The sequence below is a fragment of the Anas acuta genome, chromosome 24 (genome assembly GCF_963932015.1).
Source record: "Anas acuta chromosome 24, bAnaAcu1.1, whole genome shotgun sequence".
NCBI classification, from domain to species: domain Eukaryota; kingdom Metazoa; phylum Chordata; class Aves; order Anseriformes; family Anatidae; genus Anas; species Anas acuta.
Genome location: NC_089002.1, coordinates 5,247,773 through 5,270,863, shown reverse-complemented (window position 1 = coordinate 5,270,863; position 23,091 = coordinate 5,247,773). Strand labels below are relative to the sequence as shown.

Genomic DNA, 23,091 nt, shown 5'->3' with positions numbered 1-23,091 from the left:
GCATGGGCAGCTGTAAGCACCCTGCTGCTGAGGCTGGGCACCCTCAGGAGTCCCCAGATCTTCCTGAACCTCTTCTGCTCACCGCTTCCACCTCTCCCTTTCACTCAGACCCTCCTCGAGGTTGTCAAGGAGGAAGCCAGCTCTGCAACACCATCTTCAGGCAACCAGCAGACACGGCCCTCAGCCAGCATCCTGCCATGTAAGTGCTGTGACTCCTTGCACCCTCTCGCCATGCCTCACAGTGCAAAAAAGCTTTCTGACACTCTGGAGTGGGTCCACCAGAATGCTACGGAGGTGGCTGGGGGATGGAGCATGTGTTGTATGGGACTGAGGTTGGGGAGGAGGTTGTTCAGCCTCGAGGAGAGAAAGCAAAGGGGAGATCACATCGCTGCCTTAACTTGCCTGCTGGGAGGGCACAGAGAAGATGCAGTCCCTCCAGGTGCTCCATGGAAGGACAAGAGGCAACAGGGATAATTTGGAAGACACGGGATATTCCAGCACAGTACAAGGGAAAAAAATCCCATGAAGACGGCCAAAAACTGGAGCAGGGGCCCAGAGTGTCTGCAGCATCTCCATCCTTAGAGATGTGCAGATCTCCACTGGACAAGCTGCATGCACTGCATGCACCTGCCTGGAGAAGGGAATTGGGATAGAAAAGGATCAGTGGTTCCAGGAGAAGCTCTGAGGCTGTGTTTTGAGGACCAGCATCCGCAAGCTGTACGAGAGCACGGCAGAGAGGGGATCTTGGCAGAGAGGTGGCGAATGGGGGGGCTGGAGCTGTGTGGCTGCTTGCAGGAGCTGTGCGAGCGTGAGGCTGCCCTGGCTCCCTCCATCATCCACATCTCTTGCAGACGATCGCTCCAGGGTGAAGTTCTCCCTGCTGGACCAGTGCCCTTTCTCAGGTCTCCTGCAGGCGTGGCGCATCCCGGTGAGTTGTTCTCCCCCTGCAGCAAGCAGTGCTCCCCTCCCCTGCTCCCCACCGCTGTTGTGACCCTGTGTGAGGTGCTCTCATGGACCAGAGGGGTCTGTGGGGATGGAGGATGAGTCTTGCCTCCCTCCTGGGGCTCTGCCCAGTTTGGGCTGTCCCCATTTCCCTCCCCTGGGGCTTCCTCCTCTCCCCTTTCCCCCTGACGTGCTGAACTTCCCTTCTTTTCCTGGCCTCTCCCTCAGTTGCCCAGGCTGCCCAGGTTCCTGTGCCACCTTCTCCAGCTGGAGAGTGATGTTCTCATTCCCCACTCAGGGCTGCAGCTCCGGCAGAGACTATCTGGCTGTGCAGGGGCCTGACAAGCTGACCATGGAGGACTTCTGGACCCTGGTGTGGGAGCAGGACGTTCACACCATCCTAACGCTTCTGCCGTGGCAGGAGAAGGGGGAGGTAAGACACCGTGCCCGCCTGCTCCTTGGCAGAACAGGGGTCTGTTTAACAGAGCTGGAAGCCAGAGGAGCTCCAAAACCTGGGCTGTCTTTTCTGAAGGGGTGCTTCTTTTATCCTGAAGCCTACTGCAGAGCCAGCGTGGCTGATGCTGAACTTTTCCTCTTTCAAAATGCTCCCACAGCCTGTCACAGGAGGGAGGTTCTTTGCTGCCCACCATCAGATCCTTGGTCTCTTAAAGCTGCATCCCCAGGGCACCCACGGACAGCAGCTCCTGCCTCTGTCCAGCTGAGCTGGAGAGTGTTTGCTGAGCAGAGTCCCACTGCCAAACACCTCTGTGCTAACAGGGAACCTGGCTGCTGTCCACTGTTTTTTCCAAAAACTCCTCTGGGTTTCAGCTGGGGGATGAACTGGCATGGAGGGATATTTGGGGAGGTCCCAGTCCAGCTCCACCACACGTCCTTGAGATGGTGACTGGTCTGAAGCACGGCCACCACCAACACGAAGCCAAACTTCTTGCGCACAGGTCCCAGCTGACGTGTGCTGGCCCCTGGAAGGAGACTCCCTCTGCACGAAGATGCTGACCATCCAGTGTGGCACCGAGAAGCCTGTCTCGGGATGCAGGTGTACCCAGCTCAAAGTGAAACACGTATGTGTCCTCTGTGGGGCTTCCCCACTGCCTGGGACATTTCCCACTGCTAGCCAACGGGTCTGGAGGGGCAGGGGCTGAGAGGTCTGCGGAGACTTGGCTGAGCTTCTGGAGTGGAGTGCCAGCAGCCTGTGAATGCAGGAGGGAGTCTCAATTGCAGCCTGCAGAAGGACTTCTGCCAGGAGATGCATGGGAGAGGCCATGGAGGCTTCCCCACCCCTTACCAAAAGGTCAGGGGACGGGGAACAATTCCCCTGGGCACAGTACCCACGGTGCAGGCGATGGGCAGTGCCCCAGAGAGGACTCCTAGGACAGCGTTACAGAAGTCCAAAAAAGCATCTGACAGCCTAAGGACCCAACATCTGGGGCTCCTCTGCCTCCAGACTCACCCATCCCTCCCCAACAGCCCTGTCAGCTCTTTGTGTCTCCCCAGGAGAAGAAAGGAAAGGAGAGGCAGGTGCAGCAGTTCCTGTACACGCTGTGGAGCAGCACGAAGCAGCCGGACGCCCAGGGGCTGGCGGAGCTCCTCGCTGCAGTCAGACGGTGCGCGCCCAGCCGCAAGAGAGCCGCTCCCCTCCTTCTGCACTGCAGGTACATGGAATTGTAGAAACGGGTTGGAAGAGACCTTACAGATCAGTCCGACCCCCTGCCATGGGCAGGGACCCCTCTCACCAGCACAGGCTCCCCCAAGCCCCATCCAGCCTGGCCTGGCAGCTCCTAGGAGCAGGTACCCACAGCACCTTGGCATAGCCACCAGCAAGTCTGTGTCCCCCACCAACAGCCTCAGCGTTCTGGGGCATTTTGAGAGTCCATAGGAGCCAGGGAAGCTCTCATGAAGCCAGGCACACAGGATAAGGAAGACAAACAGGGCTGGGCTGGGGGCAAGCACGGATGGAGCAGGCACTCCTGGGCTGTGATGCCCAGGACACCCCTGGGCTGGCTGCTGGGACCCTGGGAGCAGCCCTGACCTCCTCTGCTTGTGGCCAGGGACAGCAGTAGACCACACGTTAGCAGGGCTGACCCAGATGAGGGATGCACAGCTCGGCAGGGCAGGGTGGGCTGTGCCTCCAGGCTCCTTCAGTGCCACTTTTGGGACCACTGGTCAGTGCAGAGCTCCCTGCCACCCTCATCAGTGCTCACAGCCCCCCCTGCCCCACCAGAGCCAGCTGCTGTGTGTTTCTCATGGTGCCTCTCACCTCTTGGCCTGGTGCCTGCAGTTACCCCCCCTTGTCCCTTGCAGCGGTGGCGTGAGCCAAATGGGGACGCTGATCTCCCTGGATTGCCTCTTGCACCAGCTGAAAACAGAGCGGGTCCTGGATGTCTACGGGGTGACCCTCCAGCTGACGAGAAGCTGCTGCCTCATGACCCCCACGCTGGTAGGTGGCAAGGAGGGAGGGCAGCGGGCTGGGCAGGAGGGGACATCAGTGCTGAGCTGTCCCCGGGGTCCCACACCCCTGCATGGGCTACACGGGGCTTTATTCCCTGCTTTGCCCTCCCTGTGGCTCTGCCAGCCACCGAGGGCTAAGGGTGCTGCCTCTTCCCAGGGGAGGGCTTGTGATCTCCTCAGTTTTGGAGTTAGCATAGGTTAAATTTTCTGTGAGCTCCCGATAAATGCGAGCTGCTCTTTCCATCCCACCCTGGAAACCACGAAGCACTGTTTGATCCTACGTGACAAACCTGCCCTCAGTCCCCGCACAGAGCTGTCAGCACAGACACCTGCAATCTGCTTTTTTTTCTGCCACGTTCCCGCTTTCCTGCCTGTCACCAGGGCCGGGGTTACCTACGAGGAGCTTGGTGGGACACCCTGCTGTGTTTCCAGCTGCCCTGCAGCCACAGGGCTGGGGCACTGATGGTGCTGCAGCTGTGCCAAGCCGTGCCGTGCCATGCCAGCCCCATCTCCCAGCCCCATTTGTGCCGTTCCTGATGGGTGCTGCTGGCACAGGTGCCCTCTGGTAGCTTTTCCTTTTGCTGCAGCCGCTGTGTGCGCTGCTGCAGCATCCCTGGAAACCCTCCCCACGGGGGGCGGCAGAACTGGGGCAGATCTCTCCAGGGCTTCCCAGCTGCAGAGCCGCCTGTGACCGGCTAATCACACTCTTAATTAATGTGAACCATGCGCTTGGTGGGAGCTGGAGGAGGGCAAGGCCTCCGCTGCCCCAGCCTCAGAGCTCCTTTGTATTTCAGCCGTGCTCTCGCCGCGCGGAGACACAATGTGCCCATAAACACGCAGCAAGCGCCCGTCAAACGCCGCTGCCCCATGGCGCGGGGGCAGCAGAGGCAGCAGCCTCCCCACCTCGCTGCGGGCAGTGCTTGTTCTGATCCCAGCACGCCCTGTTCTGGCCTCCAGCCCCGTGCCAGCCTCCTCCGTCACCACGGGGTCCGCCAGGACGCTGCCTTTCTCTCCAGCGGGGGCACGCCGCTGTCACGCCAGGGCATCGGCTGATGTGCTTGGGTTTAGAAGCCAAACAAGGGGGAAAATGAACCTTTGAGTGCTTGCCCCATGGGTGTTGGAGCACCCTCAGTCCCAGCATGGTGTGGGTCCCTGGGGACGTGCCCCTGCCTTTCGCCAGGCAGCGAGTGTGCCTGGTCTGAAGTCAGCGCGGGGTTGTCGCTCCGGATTTCACAATCGGGCCGGGCTCATTGAAAACAAGCTCTGGTGACCTGGAATCGCAGCCATTGTGTGATCTGTGGCTTTCCTGGTCGTGCAGTGGGACTAAACCCACCGCCGGTGGGGAGGGAGGCTCCTCGTGACTTGCAGCTCAGCCAGCGCATTAGCGAGCTGCTCAGGGGCCCCTCTGTCAGGTCCCTAATCCCCCTTTCTGGCTACCATGTGATTGCAGCCTACATTTGCTGGCCAGCCCTGCCCTTCAGCGTGAGCACTGAGCACAGCCTGACTTACCTTGCCCGGAGCCCTGCCAGGGGTCGGTCCCCAACCAGCCCTGCATGCCCAGCACCTTTGTCCCAGGGCGCTTTGGAGCTTGGCGTTGTGTGCCAGGCTCCAAAATGCTCTGCACAAGCAGTCTAGTGTTTGTGCAGAGCATTTACCAAACCTGCAAAGGAATAGAGCTCTCTGGACCAGCTAGGTGCTGATGGATCATTTTGCTGATCTTAAAAACAGAACAATAATGCAACTGGACTAAAATGACCCAGACTGGGCGCTTGCAGAGATCTACCCTGGTCAGCCCTTCAGTCTGTTTTGTTGGGACAGCCACCGAGGGACACTCCTGCCCGTAGGTCTTCCCTCCTGGTGGCAGGTGACTGCCAGACCTTGTGCACACCACAGAGCCCTCCCCAGGGCTGCCCTGCAGCAGCACCGGAGTGGCTCTGCAGCTGTGGTTTGGGTGCAAACCCTGAGGCACATCCAAAAGCCACAGCTGTGCAGATTGAGGAGGTCAGGTGCTGTCGTTCCTCTCACACCTCAGTGCAATTTGCCTTCAGGTTTTATGAGTGGGGATGATGAAGCAGAAGGAAACAAATATGGTGTAACTGCAGCTCCAGGCCTGATTCTTCCTTTCTGGGTAGCTCTGGTGACACAGGACAAACGTGGACCTCTTGGGACAGGGAATCCTGCTCTGCCATCAGGCAGTGCTGGCTAATCTCCATCACGAAGTAATTGTAGGGCTTTAGAGGCAAATTGCATAGCTAATTCTCGTCAGAGACCTGACTCCAGAACCCCTTTCTCTTTCTCAGGACCAGTACATGTTCCTCTACACCTGCATGCGGGACATCATCGCTCAGAAGCAGCCGTGACACCACTTGGCACAGCCCGGCACCGTCCTGCCCTCCACCCCTGCAGGGTCCTGGCCGGAGCCAGGAGCTGGGGTGAGAGCCCAGCGGGGGTCCTGCAGTGAGAGGGGACCCACCCCGGTGCCACAACCACCACCACCACCGTGTCCCGCATGGTGTCCACAGAGACTCGGGGTCTCCTGAGCAGACTGGGGCAGCGTTGTCCTGCCCTGCTGCAGCCCCTCGGTGCAGACACGGCCAGGGGCTGGGTGGGATGCTCCTTGGTTTGGCCGCTTTGCTGGGATTCCTGGTGTCTGGAAGGTTTGTTAACCCAACTGCACTCAGCACAGGAGGGGCTGCCTGTGTGCACGGGGCGTGCTGAGGTCTCCAGCACTGCTGTGGGCGGTGGGAGCAGGCTCGTGGCGGCTGACGGATCAGCATTAGGTACAAACAATAAACAGCCCTAGGAAGGAGAGTGCTTGTAAGGGTGGGTTTGCTTTCCTGGGGTCCTGGTGAGGCCCAGACTTTCCCTTCCTGCAGCACGAAACCCATTCCCAAAAGAGAACCGGTGTCCCTGGCCAAGTGGGCCACAGGCAATGGACCAGGTGCCCTTGGCCAGCCCAGGCACTGCTGCCCATGGCCCACAGCAGCTTCTGCTTGCTCTCATCTGCTCCTGGTACCGAGCAGGTTTTAGCACTTTACCACTGCTTCTGGCTGGGTGACAGCACACCGAGAGCTCTCCAGGAGGATGTGTGAACACTGTCAACATAAAAAAGGACCACGAAGCTCTGAGGATATGCATATGTGCACAAGATGATTTATGATGTTATCTTGGCAAGATATCCTGCTCATACTGCAGGATTCACGTCTCACCGCGGTGTTTGATCCCCAAGCCTGTCAGCAGGATTGGTGATGTCCAGCTATTTATTATTCATGAGGGTGTGCACGGCTCATAGCAGCAGCCACCTGCCGTGTTCTTTGGGAGAACACCAGTGTGTGCTGGAGGCCTGACATAAGGCAGACAAGCTGCAGCCTGGTCCAGAGAGTAAAGTCCCTGGCTTCTGCCGAGTCTTAGGTTGATGACGAGTTGCGATGAAACAAGCCTGGATCGACCCCCAGCATCTCCCTGCTGGTGATGTTGGGCACAATCAATGGTTCTCCTTGGCTCGATGTGGCCTTGGAGCTCCGGATGCTGAGGATGAGTCTCAAGGGTGTGTGCAGCTTTGAGCTTTAGCCTGCTGTACTATTTGAAGTCTGCAAGCTCCATTTAATGACAATGAGCAACCCCATCTGTGTGCCCCAGAGTGTTAAACACCTAATGCCAGTCCAAAAGACCTCAAGAACATCTGTGGAGCCCCCTGAGCTGGAAAGTGGGGCCAAACCCCAGTTAGAGTACAGATGTGGAACAGGTTATAAGAAAGACCCTTGTGAGGGGCACAGAAGCAGGATCCCTTGGGGGGATAGTTCTTTACAGCCTGGCAGCCAGTGTGCAGCTCGTGTGCCCACCCCAGGCTGGTGGTCATCGCCCCTTGGCTCTGCATCACCTCCAAGGTTAAGGAGGGGCAGGAGCTCCCCGTCCTCCCTTTCCTATTTTTCTGCAATCAGAGCTACCCTGCGGCTTGCAGAGTCATTCTGCCCGGGGCTTTGCTCAAAGCCATATTCCCCGTGGAGACGGACTGGCTCTGGCTGTACCGCTTGTGGCAGCGGAGAGGCCAGAGGCCTCATTTTGGGGCTGCGTTCCCAGGGCCTGCTTTGGGCACTGTGGTGAGGAGCACCACATCCCCTCAGGACAGCTCAGCCACCCCGTGCCACCCTCAGGAGCAGGGCAGGGTGAGCTGTGCTGGCACCTGCCCCACGCCACCTCCCACCCGGCGGGGCTCAGTGCAGCACAGCTCCATCCGTCTGCCCTGCCAGCTGGGCTGTGGCACCAGGACCTTTCTACAGCCCTTTGGGGAATGCTCAAGGGTCTCCTGTGTGCCTGTGCACAGAGGTGGCAGTCCCAGCCCCCAGGGCATGGGGACATGGAGAGACAGGGCTGATGCACCGCCCCAGGGCTGTCGCACCTTGTTACAGGTGTGCCAGCTCCAGGATGCAAAGAAGCAAGTGAAAGCCACGTTGAGGGAGAGGCTGCTGCCTGCAGAGCTTCCAGAAATCCAGGAGCAAGTGATCCCACAGCCCTCACATCTGGCTAGCACGACGCAGAGCTCACACTGAGCCAAGATGAACCTGCAGACGGCTGCAGCCAGCGCACGGGGCTGCAAAGGGCCCTCATCACCAACGGGACGGGCAGGTCGCAGGGAACCATCCCACACGTTTCACCCCGTGAGTTCGGTCTGGTTGCAAATATGGCACAGCCCTCTGCCCCGTGCCTCATGTCCCATCCAGCAGGAGGCCGACCCGGTGGCGGTGACGAATTTACGACCTCCCACCCACTGCTGCAGCGGAGGCTGGAGCCACAGATGCTTGCAGAGGGTGTCGTGGGAGCTGCGGTTTGGATGAATAATTTTCCAGCCCTGCAGCTCAGAGCCACGAAACCCAGAGGGGGAGAGAGAGACAACAAGACAGTAAAACAAAACAAGCCTCCAGCTCCGGCCGCCCAGTGCGTTCTGGACCGAGCCGTGTTGTTCTTCGTACCGAGCCTGCCCCAGCCTGGCAGCATCCAGCCACCACCCTGCTCCACCAGCCCCTGTGCAGAGGCTGAGACCCTGCAAACGAGCAGGTCCAGGGCTGTTTGGGCCCTCTCCCTGCTCCCTGGACCGAGAAGGGAGAGCAGGACCACCCGCCCCATGCATCTCCTGGGGACCTGCAGCCATGGGAGCTGGGGTCCCGCAGCTCCTTGGTCACATTTCTCCATTCACTGGTGCTGCTGCTCTGCCTTAGGCTCTCCCCTGTCCCCTGCTCTCCCCTCAGGGCACAGAGAGTCCCGTGGCATCTTCCCCCAGCACACCAACAGCTCCCACCCCAGGGAGCCCAAGCTGAGCACCTCCATGAAGTGAAGGACCTGGCTTCAGGTTGTAGCTGCCCCATTTACCCGTGCCATGGGGATGCCCGCTGCTCTTTCCCTTTCCACCTGAGCCACACCAGCATCACCGAGCACCAGGGCTTCAGCTCATCCCTTCCCAGGATCTCCAGCATCCTCTCCCATCAGCTGCTGCCCTCCCTCACAGCCAGGCGAGCAGAAATGGAAAGCTGCCAGCACCCTCGTGCTCTGCAGCAGGGATGGTTTTCCCCAGAGATCGACAGCTAAACTGGGATTCTGCTAGAGTGAATCCCGAAAACCTCCTAAAATAACAGGGGAAGAACTTCGTTAGCCTGGAAACTTCGACAACTCTAACAAGCCTTGGCAGCCTCAGAGCACAGCCCAGAGCTTGTCTGGCGGTCCACAGCGAGGATTCAGCCAGCAGTGCTGCCCGGACACCCAGCTCCCCTCAGGTCCAAGGCTTAGACCAGAGCCAGACCTCCTCACGTTGGTGCAGGAGTGAATAACGTGGCCCTTGCAGACCTGCCGAGCACAGGCAGTAATTGTGCTTGCAGTAGCTCACGCTGGCTGGACCTCATTACACGCTGAGGCTATGCTCTAAATTTTTCCTTTTTTTTTTTTTTTTTTCTTTTCCTGCTCTTAAGTAAGCTGTAGGAAGACTCGTCAGCCATGGACGGTGGAGGCAGCAGGAGAAATCCCAGCCAGGACGTCACCTGCAACCCAGAGGTACCACACCTCTGTGTTAGGCTTGGCCACAAATGCCGGGGTTTGGTCCCGGAGTCTCAGGAGTCTGTGAGCAGGGGCACAGCGAGCGTTTTGGGGAGCTGGGCTGGGCGAAGGGATGCTCAGAAGCAGCTCAGAGAGGAGGTAGTGCTGCCCTGAGCACGTCTCCGCTCCCCAAACCGCAGGCTGCCACTAGAGGACAACACACAAACACGTGTGAGCCTTGCAGGAAAACCTCCGCTCGCTGAGCAGGGAGAAGCTGGCTCTGGAGCTCCTGGTGCCTTCAACCAGGGCACGGCACAGCCCGCATTACTCACAGCAAACTGCGTTTTCAGTGAGAACTGGCTGAAAAGTGACACTTCCACCCCGGAGGGACTTATTGGGAATTCCAAGTTTTGCCATGGAAACATGGAAGCTGTCCGGTCCAAACAACTCCACGTCCAGACTCTGCATTTTGCCAGGAGCCAGGCGACACGCTGGAATAAATGAACACTTCAAATATTAATGTCCATTAGCGGCTCTCAGGGAAATGAGACAAGGAAATGAAGCACCACAGCTGAGCTGGAATAAAAAGCAAACAGAAAAGTTGGAGCAAAGTGTGACATGCAGGGCAAAGCCCTCCAAATTCGGGCTGCGTTGCTCCAAAAACAATGTGAAAAATGTCATTGCAGTCAATGCCTTCCTGAGGAAATGGCTCTGTTTCAGCAGAATGGCACTTTTCAATAGGAATCTCTTTAAAGTGATTTTGAAGAGCTCTATTAATAGTGAGCTCAGCCAGAGTCCTGCATCCCCAAGGAGAACTCACTGAGCGAGAAATTGTCAGGGGCTCGCAGTGCGAGCTTCGGCTGCCCAGAAAGAGAGACGGGGAAATCATAGATAAAAGCTGCAATCGCAGCCAGGAGCAGCGTGACAGGCCCGACACTTTCTCCAGATTTACACCACATTCCTGGCTGCTGTCAGAGCAAATCCGTTCATTTCAGGCCATGCTAAAGCCCCGCAGCCGGGCTGGAGGAAGGGTTGTCAGCGGACCCAGGGAGGAACCTCTCTCTTAGGGCTTCCCATCCACCCACCAGGACCCCTCCATCCGGCTGGCAGTGTTTTACATTTGGAGCTGTCAAAATACATCGCCGATGTCTAATTAATGACATCTCCAGAATTGCCTGCCATGGAAGTGGCTTCATTCTAATTAAATCAGTTCCTGCTCCTGTACGAAAATCCTCGCTCCTCCGCACTCAGCGGCAAAGTTTCCACTGACTTCAGCGGCGATAGGGTTTCAGCCCGGAGACTGCAGGATCTGAATGGATTTCACAAATGAAATAGCTTCAGGTCCTGCATCGCCCAGGCTGGGAGCCCTCAGCCAGGGTCTGTGCATCAGCCCCAAACCCTGAGCTCGATTTGGAGCAGACCTTTTCAGAAGAAATATCCACTTTGGGCACAAGTCTTACACAGGAGGGAGCACACCCCCAGGCCTGGGCTGGCTGGAGCTTCTTCTTAAGCCTCCCATTTTGCAGACCTGACCCCATATAACTCTCACCTCATTTATCCGGAGAAAATCATTTTGTCTGAATAAAAAGTGCATTCGCAGGAGGCGGGGCTGTGAAAACCACGCATGGCCCCGTGGGGAGCTGCAGGACACGCTGGGACCCTGGCTGCAAGCCCCCACTCCACAAACTATTGCTGTTTTCACCCCTGACCGCTTTACCTAAGGTTAGAAAGAGCTCTTGGGGTGAACACGTTGCTGCCACTAACACAGCTCATGCCCCAGCTGGATCTGGGCGATGTTGGACCCAGCTGCCCGTCAGCATCAGCACCACGTCCCATTTACCTGGAGAGCGCCCTGGGGAGGCCCCCGTCCAGCTCAGCATCCTGACACTGCTGCTCCATCCCTCGCATCTCCCACCCGGCCCCTGCCCAAGGATGGAGACAGGGAGAGGGGAGCGAGGTCGGACGGACGGACGGACAGACAGCCCCCAGCCCTGGGGACAGCAGCTCCCAGCAAGCAGCTCCCTGGCAGCTCCTGCGCCCTTCTCCCAGCTGCGCCCTGACTTTCCTGTTGCAGCTGGGTTTAGCAGCCAGCGCAGACACAGAGTCCTTTATCTGGGGTTATATTTCAGCGTCCCAAAGTCTGGAGCCCTTGAAGTGCTGGTTGGGTACTCCTCTTTATGCTCCTCTGCCCTGCCAGAGCCAGCTTTGCCTTCCCCTGCCCTGCTATCTCACAAAAACATTGTTACAAAACAAGCACAGGTCCCGGAGCTATGAACAGGTCTTTATTTGTTGAGGTTTCTTTTTTTTTTTTTTTTTTTCCCCTTTCTTCCCTTTGAATGAAATTCCTGCCAGCTCTAAGAGAGAGAGAGAGAGAGAGAGGGAAAGAGTAGAAAGTTTAACTCCTCCCATTGGAGTGTCTCACGCCCCTGCCCAGCCCTTGAAACCCAATAACCAAGATCATTCAACAATGCCTTCCCTTCCCTGGCTGCATCCTTACTCCTCTCCGAACCGTGGGAGGCACGGTGCCCGCTGCCACTGAGGGACCAGGGAGCTCCCCTGGGTGCAGCCCAGCCCGGGGACGGGGCGAGCCCACGGCTCCTCGCACGCTCCCCACCGCTGCAGCCCGCTGAGGATGGAGCAGCTCTTCTGGGGTGTCCTCCTGGCCTCCTCTGCCCGCTTCCAAGCGGTGGCTGCGGAGCCAGGTGCGGCGCCCTCGTGCCCAGCCCAGTGCCACTGCGAGGAGGATGGGGTCATGCTCTCGGTGGATTGCTCCGAGCTGGGGCTGTCGGAGGTGCCCGCCAGCCTCAGCCCCCTCACGGCGTACCTGTAAGTACAGCCCTTCGCCTTTCCTTTCGCCTCGGGTCTTTCTCCGCACCCCTTCGTCAGCTGCGGTTTTCCTCTGGCTCGGAGCTTTGCGCCACTTTTTCCCCAAATTAAATTTCCCCTGGAAATTAGAAACAAAATAAAAGAGAAAAAAAAAAAAAAAAGAAGGCAGCTATTACTCCAGGACCTGCCAAGCTCAGGCAGCTCCCCCTCCTCCCCGCGCCCCTCTGCAAACGCTGTTTATATTGCGATGTTATGCATGCTTTGCTTCTTGATTACAGTGGATCAGAGGAGCTGATTTGCTGGGTAGATTCTGATTGTCTGAGAGCATAATGGAGTATTTATACTGAGCAATTACTGCAAACTGCTCTGGGATCCTTCTGTCAAACATTTCAATAGCCGTGATAACTCATGGCTTTTGGGGTTTGGGTTGGGCTGGCCACCAGCAGTGTCCAAGTTGCCTCTTTAAAATGAGTACTGAAGTCCTATACGAGATGTAGGATTTTTGGTGGTTTTATTTTTCTTCCCCCCCTCTCTGGTTTGAATTAAAAGTTCCTAATTGTCTGAATGCTTCCCATCCTCTCTGGTATTAATACCCCAAAGGGTTACACCACCACAGGGACTGGTGGGTCCCTTTCTAGCCCCGGCGATGGTCTCAGTGGTGCCATCAGACTCAGCGGTGGCTGAGCATATCCCCAGGGTGACCAAGGGACTCCCCAGGACGATCCCAGGCTTTGACCAGGAGAAGAAATCCATCTGTCTCATGGAGACAGGTTGGCCCTGGCATGCCCTGGGGAGGATGCTTGGCCTTTTGCTGAGCAGAAAGGGCTGCGGCACTGTCCTCAGCTGCACAGCAGCAGGCTGATGAGATCCTCCCTTGCCTTTCCCAACCAGGGATGCAGTGAAGCAGCCGCTGCATGTACCAGATCGTGCAGGACAACCTGTAGCCCCCAGGCAGAGCTGGTTTTGTGCTCATTGTGCTGAGAAGGGGCAAGTGTCCAGGTGTGGCGTGCAGACCGTGTGGCTCTGATGGTCCTGGCTTGTCCTGGGATGCAGTTACTTTGCTGGTAAAGCCAAGCACCCTAAGCAGTTCGAGAAGGGCTTTGCAAAGCCAGGTCAAAGCTGCCATGGCTGGATAAGAGCTCTGCCTGTCCTGCTTGCCTGAGGACATGGCTTCATGTACTTTTGGGCCAGCTGAGAAAGAAGTAAGACAGGACAGGATGATTTTCGCTGGAGAGCATGGACGATGAGAGAGCTGTGTAATGCAAGCTGCATTTCCGTGGGAGCGCAAACCATGGAGCACTTGTCACACGAGGTGTGCGCTGCGTAGAGGTATTGCACTGCACACCCCCTGGGGCTAAATTTGGAGCCAGCTGCCTCCGGGTGAAAAGTCACTGCAGCTCTTGAGCATGTCCCGGTGGAGGTGGCCGACAACACGCGGGCTGCAAGCAGGGCAGGCTGCAGAGCTTTGCAGCCCCCCATGCTCCTGCGAGGACAAACCACAGCCGCGGCAGAAACCTGCTCCCAGTTTGCAGATCTGACTCCCGGCAGCTGTGGTGCCCCCATTTCTGCAGAGGGATGAGCCCCAGCTGCCTGGGAGCCCCTGGAGCATGATCCGAGGGCCAGCTGCAGCTAATCTGCTCTCACTTACCCTGAGCACAATATCAGAGCAGGGACGCAGAAGGGTACGGACCCCTTGTGCAGGGTGGCAGCGGGCAGGTGCTTAAAGATGCTCTTGGCTTTTGGCAGAGGTCTGGGAGCTGGGCTTGGGGGCAGCCCAGCAGCGAGGAACCAGCAGCAGCTCCTCCGCCAGCTTCACGCACAGGGTGGCGCCAATGACAGCAGTTTGCCGGAGGTGCACCAGCCGTGCAGCCTCCCCAGCACGGCACCTTGCAGGGAAAAGTGGGGCTGCGAGGACAAAATCCGTGGGATCCAGCCAGGGAGGTGGCGGAGGGGTTGGGGTCCTCCTCCTCCCTTCAGGGCTGGGGCTTTTGGGGAGCCACAGCGCGTTTGCCCTGTGATTTAAGCAGCGCCTGTGAATTAAGAGCCGGGGAGATGTAGCCGGGGGAGGAAGGCAGGATGTTCTGGGAATTGTTGGGGGAACAGAACTGGGTTTTCTCCCTGCTTGTCACTGCCTTCCGGAGTTACCTTTGGCAAGTCACGTAAGGCTAGTTTCTCGGTTACAAGGTGTGCAGCCAGGGCTGGTTTTTCAAAGCAAATCAGCATAAGTTTTGTCGGAACTGTGGGTCTTCAAGAGAGATCTAAGCTCTTCATGTAAATTTCAGGTTGTAAATCCACACTCAGATATGTAAAGGAATGCTTAGATTTTTTTTGGGGAGAGCTGCAAGTGCTGAAAAGCAAGCCCTGTAATGTCAAGGAGGAACCCGGAGCAGGAGGGCAGCTGCACCCACGGCTTTGCAGCTCCTTTGCTCCGTGCCCTGCCTTCTAAGCAAACTGTGGGTACTCCTTTCTGTAAAGAGCAGGGCTCCCTCGGGAGCAAAATAAAGGGTAATAACCTCTGATTAGACACTGCCTCGCCACTAATGAGCTTGCGTTCATGCCCTGTCCTGACAGCGCAGTGTCTCCGCGGTGCCTGTCTCTCCCCCAAAACCCAGTCCTTGCTCATTCGGGCACCTCCCTGTGCCTGAGCCTGGGATCCTCCAGGTGGGATCAGCCACCCCAACCCAAACTTTGCCACGGGAGGGCTCCGTGGTGAGCTCGCAGCTGTGGTCAGGGCGATGGGAGAGAAGCAGGTCACCTCTTCCCATGGGGACCTTTCCAGTAGGCACCTGGGTGTGCTGGTGACTTCTTGCAGCCCCAGAGGCCAGCCCAGCTGGGGCTTGGCTCTGTTAGGTGAGAGGACCCCGTAGTCTGTGTTGCTCAGGGCTTGCTCTGGCTCTAGCAGCCCATTTTGCTGTAGCAGCACAGACCTCGTCACCTGGGGGCTGCTGACGACATCCTCAGGACGTGACGAGCTTGGGGGGTGAACGGGGTTTTTTGCCTGGCCACGAAATGCTGAGGTTCAGCACCGTCCTGTTCAGCTGCAGCCAAAGACCTGAGAGGCTGCATCCACCCAACAGAGCTGAGCTATTCAGAGAGGGAGCGGAGCTTCAGCTGGCATGTCAGCACGTCCTGGCAGCAGCGTGCCAAATATCACAGCTCTGCCTGCCGCGGGCAGCACCGTGCGCAGGGGAGTCACTGCTGGGGCTGGGGGGGATCTCGGGGAGGACAGCAGCAAGATGAGAGCACAGGAGGCTGGAGCTGCAAGGGGAAGGCTCCCGTGCAGCACAGGAGGCTGCGCAAAGAGGCACTGAGGAGGCTGGTGTCTGCTAATAGGGGAAAACAGGAATTGCTGCTCGGCACTCACAGAATTAGCTTGGCTTTGATGCCTGGCACTGCTGCAGCCCCTGTGCGTGACCTGGGTGAGCAACCCCACCTCTGATTCCCTGCGGTGTGCAAGTGCCACGTCGCATGGGCTGGGGGAGGTCGGCCCCTGGGTACGTGGCTGTCCCCATGCCTGTCCCCTGGGATAGCATCCTGGTCCCCTCTGCCCCCTTGCAGCCCTGGTGAGAGGGAGGAGGAGCTGGAAGGATTGCCCAGAACCAGGAAATATCTTAGGTAGGGTGACACGACGACACCTCTGGGTGTCACGGATCCAAAGCCCTGCTCAAAGCAGACCCAGCTTGTGGCACTGGTCAGGGAACTCATCTGCTTTGAACATCTCTACTACCTCTGATAACCTACCCTCTTTCTGGTTTTGACCACAAACGTCGGATTTTTTTTTTCTTCTTAATATCTAATGGCATGGTCCAGCTTGTGCCCATTAATTTCCATCCTGCCCGGACAGAAAGCTTCTCCTTCCCCATGCTGTTTCCAAGGGGAACAGGAGCCAGGAGCTCTCAGCACCATTCTCACCTTGTGGAGACATTTTAAGGCTTTGCCTGGAATTTAGCAGCCCCCTGGGAGCCCAGGGGCAGGGCCCTTCTGCTCCCTGTGCTGCCCTCTGGCACCACAATCTGCACCAGGCAGCTTCTTCCATGCTCGCACAGCACCCATGCGGGGAAGGTTAGAGCAGAAGGTGCCTTTTTCCTGGTATTTCCATTTTTTAAGCACCCCAGAACTGTGAGCGGGGGAGGGAGCAGGGTTTCCAGAGCCACATGGGATGCTGGAGCAAGACAAGAAGCAATGGAGGTGATGGGCACACACCCCAGGGGGACAGAGGGAGCTGCCAAAAATGCTGAGAGCACTAAGCCCTGACACCCCCTTTTTGGGCATTTCCAAACCACCCCTGGTCCTGGTGGCCACGGCGATGATCTAAGGGCAAATGGGAAATGCCACTCCTGCCCCAAATGGCCCCAAGTCCAGTCCTTGCCTGGGAGAACAGCAGCCAAAGCAGGAAAAAGGAGAAATGTTTGTGGTCCTGGGATCCCAAACCTGGCAGATCAGGCTGGTGAGGGGCATTAGGAGGGCTGGGATCTAACACACATGCTGCAGTGGGTTCATGTGCACCATTTAACAGCTTTAAGGCTCTGTTTATTTTTCTCTTTTCCTTAGAATAATGGGGATAACGGGAGTTTCCCACCTTCAAGCATTTGCTTTCTGCCAAAGGGGCCCTACAAAGACCACAGAGGCACCCCACAGGACGCAGACGTGCTCTGCATCCTCGTTAGCAGACTTCAGGGGTTCCTGAAGGTCAGGCTGCCTGGGCTCAGCTCCTAATTCAGCACCCCAATTGCACCCAAGGGTGCTCTGTGCCTGAAGGTGGCTTTTTGCTGGTACGTGGCAAGGAAGAGCCCGTGGGGACACCTCCCAGCCCCAATGAACACCGACACCTTGGGGTGGCCAAGCAGGCCACCAGCTCACAGCCCAAATTTCCTGGTCCCTCATCCCACAGCAGCGCTGGGAACACATCTGGTTGTTAGTTGGAGAGCAGAGGGCCTCATCCCTGCGGTACTGTCATGCCCTGATGCTGCAGGTGGTGCTCGGTATGGGCACGAGTGTCCCAGGGAGCCAGCGGTGCTCAGAGGTAAGCCCAAAATGCAGGACCATTGGCCCCGAGGCCAGGCACATCTGGTGGGATGGTTTTCCCAGGAATGCATCGCTCCGTTGAAAGGAAAAGGCTCGATGAGATCGGATCAGTGGGGGTGGAATGGGAGAAATGCAGTAACAAGTTGAATCAAGAGAGATTATTTCAATGTTTTCACTTCTTGGTGTCTTTTTTTTTTTTCCTAACGTTTCCATTTACATATTTTCACCTGCTGGTGTTATGTTTACCTGCAGGCCAGTTAATATTCACATTGCAGGACTCAAATTATCTAAGCAAAACCTCCTGGTGGTTCTAGAACACAATATATTGGCTTTTTTTGTTCTATACTTTATGTGGACATGCGGGCTCTTTGTCCTGGCTTGGGAGGAAAGGAACTTTTGAAGTCTCTGAATTTCCAACGAGACGGAAACTTCCAGGTTTCTGGCAGCTCTCCATGTCCTCCCTCCTCTTCCCCATCTTCCAGCCTCCTCTGTCAAAGGCTCTGCTCCCTTGTACCCCTGATACCATGATACCTTGTGCCCTTGCACCTGATACCACGAGCTAGAAAAGTTTGGGTCCTGCAGTGATCTCCTGCACAGCTGCAGCTACCCCGGACTGGTGCTGCTGGGACTCCCTGGATGTTGTGCTCTCTGGAGAGCGGCTGGTCCACAAACAAGGGCTGCAGCCCCAAAATGCTTCCAGCTAATGGAAGTGATGCTGCAGGGTGTCTGGGGCACAGGATGTGAGCAGATGCCCACTTGTTGGCAGGGCACTCTCTGAGGAGGGCTGCGGGAGGTGGCAGGAAGGATCTGCCCCATCCCAAAACCAGCAGCAGGTCCCCAGATCCCTGCAGGAGAGGCAGCAGCCAGGCCTTTGTTGCACTTGCTCGGCAGCTGGCAGTGAGCTCTGCGCTCCCTGGCAAGCAGGGAGCAGGTGTACGGATGAGGAGCGCAGCACGGTGCCGCGGTTAGAGCAAACCTGCACGGGGCCGTGGCTGTGCTCTGGGCTGGACAGCCACTTGTGAACCCCAGCTGCTCCCTCCCAATGTTTCCACCCTGCAAACCACAGCAGGGCAGGGCTGGCCGGGACAGCAGGAGCCCAGTGCCTCCCGTGCGGGCTTTGGGGGATGCTCCACCGCTGCTCCCATCGGTGGCATCCAGCGAGGATGGGATGTGGCAGGTCCCCGTGTCCCCACGCTCCCTTCCAGCTGGCAGCTCCGCATGGAGACCCTGGAGCTGCCACTCGTCTTCTGTGTGCTCTGGGCTTCAGCCTCGGCCATTTGGTCCTCGCTCACAGCCCCAAGCCCCTGGAGCCTCCCCACCGAGCCACGAGCTCCGGGCACAGCAGTGCTGGGCTTTCTGCAGCATCGTGGTCGTGCACTTCCCCTGCAACCGTCCTCCTCCATCCGCCCCCCCTGCTCCTCCCTGCCCGCCCCCCAGGCTAAGCAATATGCCACAGCCTTCCCTCTCTCCCTCCCTTCCTTGAAGAATAAGCTCATAAATCTGCCCAGGGCAATGAAAACACTGAGCTCATGGCCCTTAGATCTGTGCGGGAGGAGCTCTAGCTGGCGATTAAAGGAGTTTAGGGTTTTCTTTGAAAAAGCTCTTTGATTCTGGCAGAGGCTCTGGTGCCAAAAGGCAGCGATGGAGCTGCAAATGCCTCTCCCCCCCTCTGCACCTGCCTGGGTCAGGGAGCAGCAGGAGGGTGGAGGAGGGAGAGGGGAGCACGGCACTTCCCAGGGGGCTGCAGTGGGGCTGCGGGACCCCCGGCACCCCCTCCAACCCTCTGCCAGCAGCAGGCAGGTGCATGCAGCCACCCTTCGGTGTGGGCATCTCAATCACGGGCGCCAAAATGCCTCCTCTGCCCCAAGGAGCTGCCCCAGGTCCATCCGTGGAGATGCTGGGCTGGGTCTCAGTGAGCCAGCAGCCCAGGATAATGGATGGACAGATAGACAGACAGGCGTTCATCCTCTTGGCTGCTCTCAGGCAGCTCAGAAGGTGTCTGAGGTGGGCTAGGCTGCTCAGGGAGCTGGAAATGGGAACACGAGCTGCCTTGGTGCACCGCTGCAGGCAGCCCTGGAGGCCGTGGTGAGCTCCAAGAGCAGGGATCCCCACTCTGATGCTCTGAAACCCACGGGAAGGAAGAGGGGAGGACTGTCAGGGCTGGGAGGAGCCTGAGGTCTCGGGGAAGGACCTGAGGTTGGCAGGAGCTGAAATGGATCAGGAGCAGCCTTCCCGAGGAAGAGCAGGACGGAGCGCAAGCACCTCGTGCTGCAGCCAAGTCAGAGCAGAGCCCTCTCAAGGGGAGGCAGGTGCTGTGCCCGTGGTGGAGGGCAAGGGGAGGACACGGTGAAGCTCAGGGAGTGCCTGCAAGCTCGCAGGGATGTCCCAAGGAGCCAGGAAGGGGTAACGCACAGCCCTCTCCTGAGCTGCCAGTGGTGAGGGAGGGCAGCCCTCCAGCCTCCCCCCTCCAAGGGACAAGGAGCCTCCCCAGGCACCAGCAGCTCTCCATCCCCGTTTGCCTTGTTTGCAGTCCTTCCTGGAGCTGTTTAAACCTCTTTGAAGGACTTGGAAATGAAAAGCAGCCCCCATGGGAGTGGAGCAAGCCAGACACACCTGTAAGGTAGGACCTGCTCAAGGGACCTGTTCTCTCTCATTGAGAGCAGCCACAGGTCCCACTACAAAGAGACCCTGGGGAGACAGAATAGTTTCCAGCACTCGATATCCCCGTGAGGCACCAATTAGTAACATTCCCCTTCATTCAAAGGGAAGGTGAGGCCCGAGCACCGCATCATCCGCCAGGGCTGTGCGCGCTGGCACCGCGGGGCAGGGCGTGGAGGGGAAATGTTGGCTCCTCCGCTGAGCGAGGGTGGGAGAGCAGGAGGAGCACACACAGGGACAGGGAGGGTGCCCCCCACCCTTGTCAGAAGGTTTTGTAACGTCTGAGCCCCCGGGATGTTCCCCCTGCCTGGTGCCACCTCCCAGCCCAGGCAGTGCCCTGCAGTGAGCCAAGCCAAGGTGTGAAGGCAAAAGCCCCCTTCCCCAGGATGCTATCCTGTGTCAGGATGGCACTGGCTGTAATTGCATCACACCTGGGACAGCTTCAGATTTCCCAAATCTGAGCACTTCTCAAGCAAGTTTTCATCACTGCATGTGTGAAACCAGCAGGAAAGGCATTTGCATTTTCAGACAGAAATTCAACTCCTATTTCTCATAGGGAACACAAGAAGAAACCCTAATTGCAGGGTACAATCTCTGCCCTTCTGCTTTACCCTGATTTCTGCAGCTACTCCCCAGCAGCAGCCTCTGTGCCCCCAGCAGGTCCCTACGACATCCCCTGGGCACCCGGGCAGCACCGTGCCAACGTGCCCACAGCCGGGGCAGCAGCACTCAGGCAGCATTTCCCAAGGGAAGAACGAGGTGCAGAGGCACATCCCAGGCTGCTGCTGCTCAGACACTGTCCCAGGGGGCTGTCCCCATGCTGGGATGTCACCTGCACACGCCCCGGGTACCAAAGGACAGGGACATTCCTTTAGGGTCAGGTGTGGGGTGTTTGCTCCACCTGCAGCCGAAGGCGTCGCAGGACAGGAGCTGATTTATAGGAGCGGGTAAGAATTTGTTGCGCTGTTTTCCTGTGGCAATGAGTCCCGGGGACTGATGAGGTGCTGGCTGCACAGAGCTTTATCAAGCCTAGCGGCAGCCTTGCTGTCCCTCTCGTTTTGGCTGCAGCAGGTTCGTGTGCTGCAGGTTGTGTCTGCAGCTGCAGCCCCGCGCGGGGAAGTGCCTGTCGGTTACGGTGCTGCTGGTCTTTCATGTGGCGTAAGACAGCAGAGGATTTATTGGCGACAAAAGCATGAACGCTGGAAGCCTTGATTTATGGAAGAAGGGGGAAAGGGAATGTGTTGCAGCCCATGCTGGTGGTGAGTGAGGTGTGTTTGAGATGAGCTCATTGTGAAAACTGCCCAGCTCCTCCGTGGGGTGCTCTGGGCACCCAGCAAACACTAATAATGAACCCTCCTCTAACATCCTTTGAGATCAACCGATTCAATAAGTGCTGCAAAAGAGCTAGAGACTCCCAGCACTTTTCAGCCACATGTCCAGCCCTCTCGAGCTAAAAATTAAAAAGCTCTCGAGCTTCACAATCTCGCCGTCAGCACGAAGGAGGCGATTCATGAACTGGGATTCGTAGCCTGCCTTTCGTGCCCGCTGACCTCGCCGCTCCCTGCTCACGGAGGCAGCCACAAGCCGGTGCAGCTCCCAGGCATTCCTCCACCACCACATCCAGCGGCTCCTCAGCGGCTCGGGGAGCCCTGCGGAGGAAGTGAGCTGATTCCCGAACCCAGCTGGTGAGCGGCAGCTTGGCCAGCCTTCCTGTAAACCCCGCTGCTTTAATCTAATGTTTTCTATAGGAAGCTACCTCGCTCTCAGCGTACTCCTTCCTGAACGTATGGGGGTAAATAACAGCTATTTCAGCTCTTTGAGGAAACCAGAAAAGGAGGGGAAAGATTGGCTTGGATTAAATAGATTTTTTTTTCAGGTTTCCCATGCAATTAAACCTAAACCAAACCAAAACAAAACATGTTTGCTCTGGGTATCCCTGAAATATTTTGCTTTGACCCCCAAAAAAAGAAATACCCTGCTTCATTTTTGGGCTACCTGAAAATCTTCAAACCCTTTTATAATAAGAGCTTACAATGAAAATTTCCACCACCTCCCCTCCCTTTTCTTTCCAGCGGAGCGTAATTTTTTTGTGAATTTCCCACTGATTGAAACATTGTGGGTTCTGCCTGGTCTGGGAAGTCACCCAGCTGAGCCTGTGCGTGACTTGGTTTTCCTTTTGGTCCCATTGCCTCCTCCTCTCCCCCCGCCGTGCAGACACGCGGCTCGTGGCAGCATCCTCCGCATCCCAGGGCTGCGCTGCCTTCCCAGGGGGACCAGAAAGTGGCTGGGAGAGGGGAGGAAAGACTCCACGAAGGCTTCTTTCGGCTCCAGAGAGCTCCCCTGGCTCTTCTGACGCTCTCCAGCTACTGCCAAGGCACCTTCGAAACACCTTTGAAACGTCTCCAGCATGTTGGGCATTGTGACTGGGCTGGAGGGGAAATCCACATTCCCTTTGAAGTCTGGATACTTGAACAGTCTTAGAATTATAGGGCTGTAATATACAGGAATGTGTGGGGCTGTAATTGTGACTTAGATCCTTGGATGAAAGGTGCTATGTACATGCAGAAGGTATTATTATTATTGCTATTATTATTACTATTATTATTACTATTATTATTATTATAGGGCTGCAATATGTGGATTGGAGATGAAAGTCATACTAACAGATCCTGAAATATGAGATGTGTCTTAAGGAAATTTCAGCCTGGAATTTGGTTTTGTCTACATGGGGGAAGCAGAGCTTGCTGAGGCTCCTGCACCGACAGCTGTGGGGTTTTTATGGCAGGAGTCCTGTATGCAGACCTCATTCCTGAATGCGAGTTGCTCTGACTGTCAGAAGAGTGTCTGCAGGAGGAGCTATTCCAGAGCATTTTCTGCAGGAAAAACTAATAATAATAAGAAATAAAAAAATGACATCAGACATTTTCACCATTCTTTCTGAGCCACTCTGAATGCTGCCATCACAAAGCGAGGCCCTGGGGCGTGAGCCCTCCTGTACATGAAATGAAGGAGCTGCTGGTTCCAGGCAGGGCTTAGGGGTAGGGCTGGGAACTGGAGCCAAGCCCCAGTGTCGCCGAGCAGCAGAGCTGCGTGCTCATTGCTCCTGCACCCCACGGGCAGCATCCTCAGCTTGTCCTCCTCTCCCCTGCC

At 57.1% G+C, this 23,091-nt stretch overlaps 2 protein-coding genes across 2 annotated transcripts in view; both read left to right on the top strand.

Annotated features, from left to right (window-relative positions):
• The window catches only part of LOC137843856 (receptor-type tyrosine-protein phosphatase V-like), a 32,133-nt gene extending 25,914 nt beyond the window's left edge, over window positions 1–6,219 (top strand). Inside the window, exons 33-39 of the mRNA XM_068659596.1 lie at window positions 109–199; window positions 852–928; window positions 1,241–1,375; window positions 1,899–2,021; window positions 2,455–2,612; window positions 3,262–3,397; window positions 5,709–6,219. Of these exons, the coding sequence (XP_068515697.1) occupies window positions 109–199; window positions 852–928; window positions 1,241–1,375; window positions 1,899–2,021; window positions 2,455–2,612; window positions 3,262–3,397; window positions 5,709–5,768 (780 nt within the window). The 3' untranslated portion in view covers window positions 5,769–6,219. The remainder of the gene's footprint in view (window positions 1–108; window positions 200–851; window positions 929–1,240; window positions 1,376–1,898; window positions 2,022–2,454; window positions 2,613–3,261; window positions 3,398–5,708) is intronic.
• A 4,932-nt stretch (window positions 6,220–11,151) lies between these two features.
• The window catches only part of LGR6 (leucine rich repeat containing G protein-coupled receptor 6), a 123,221-nt gene continuing 111,281 nt past the window's right edge, over window positions 11,152–23,091 (top strand). Inside the window, exon 1 of the mRNA XM_068659597.1 lies at window positions 11,152–12,258. Within this exon, the coding sequence (XP_068515698.1) occupies window positions 12,065–12,258 (194 nt within the window). The 5' untranslated portion in view covers window positions 11,152–12,064. The remainder of the gene's footprint in view (window positions 12,259–23,091) is intronic.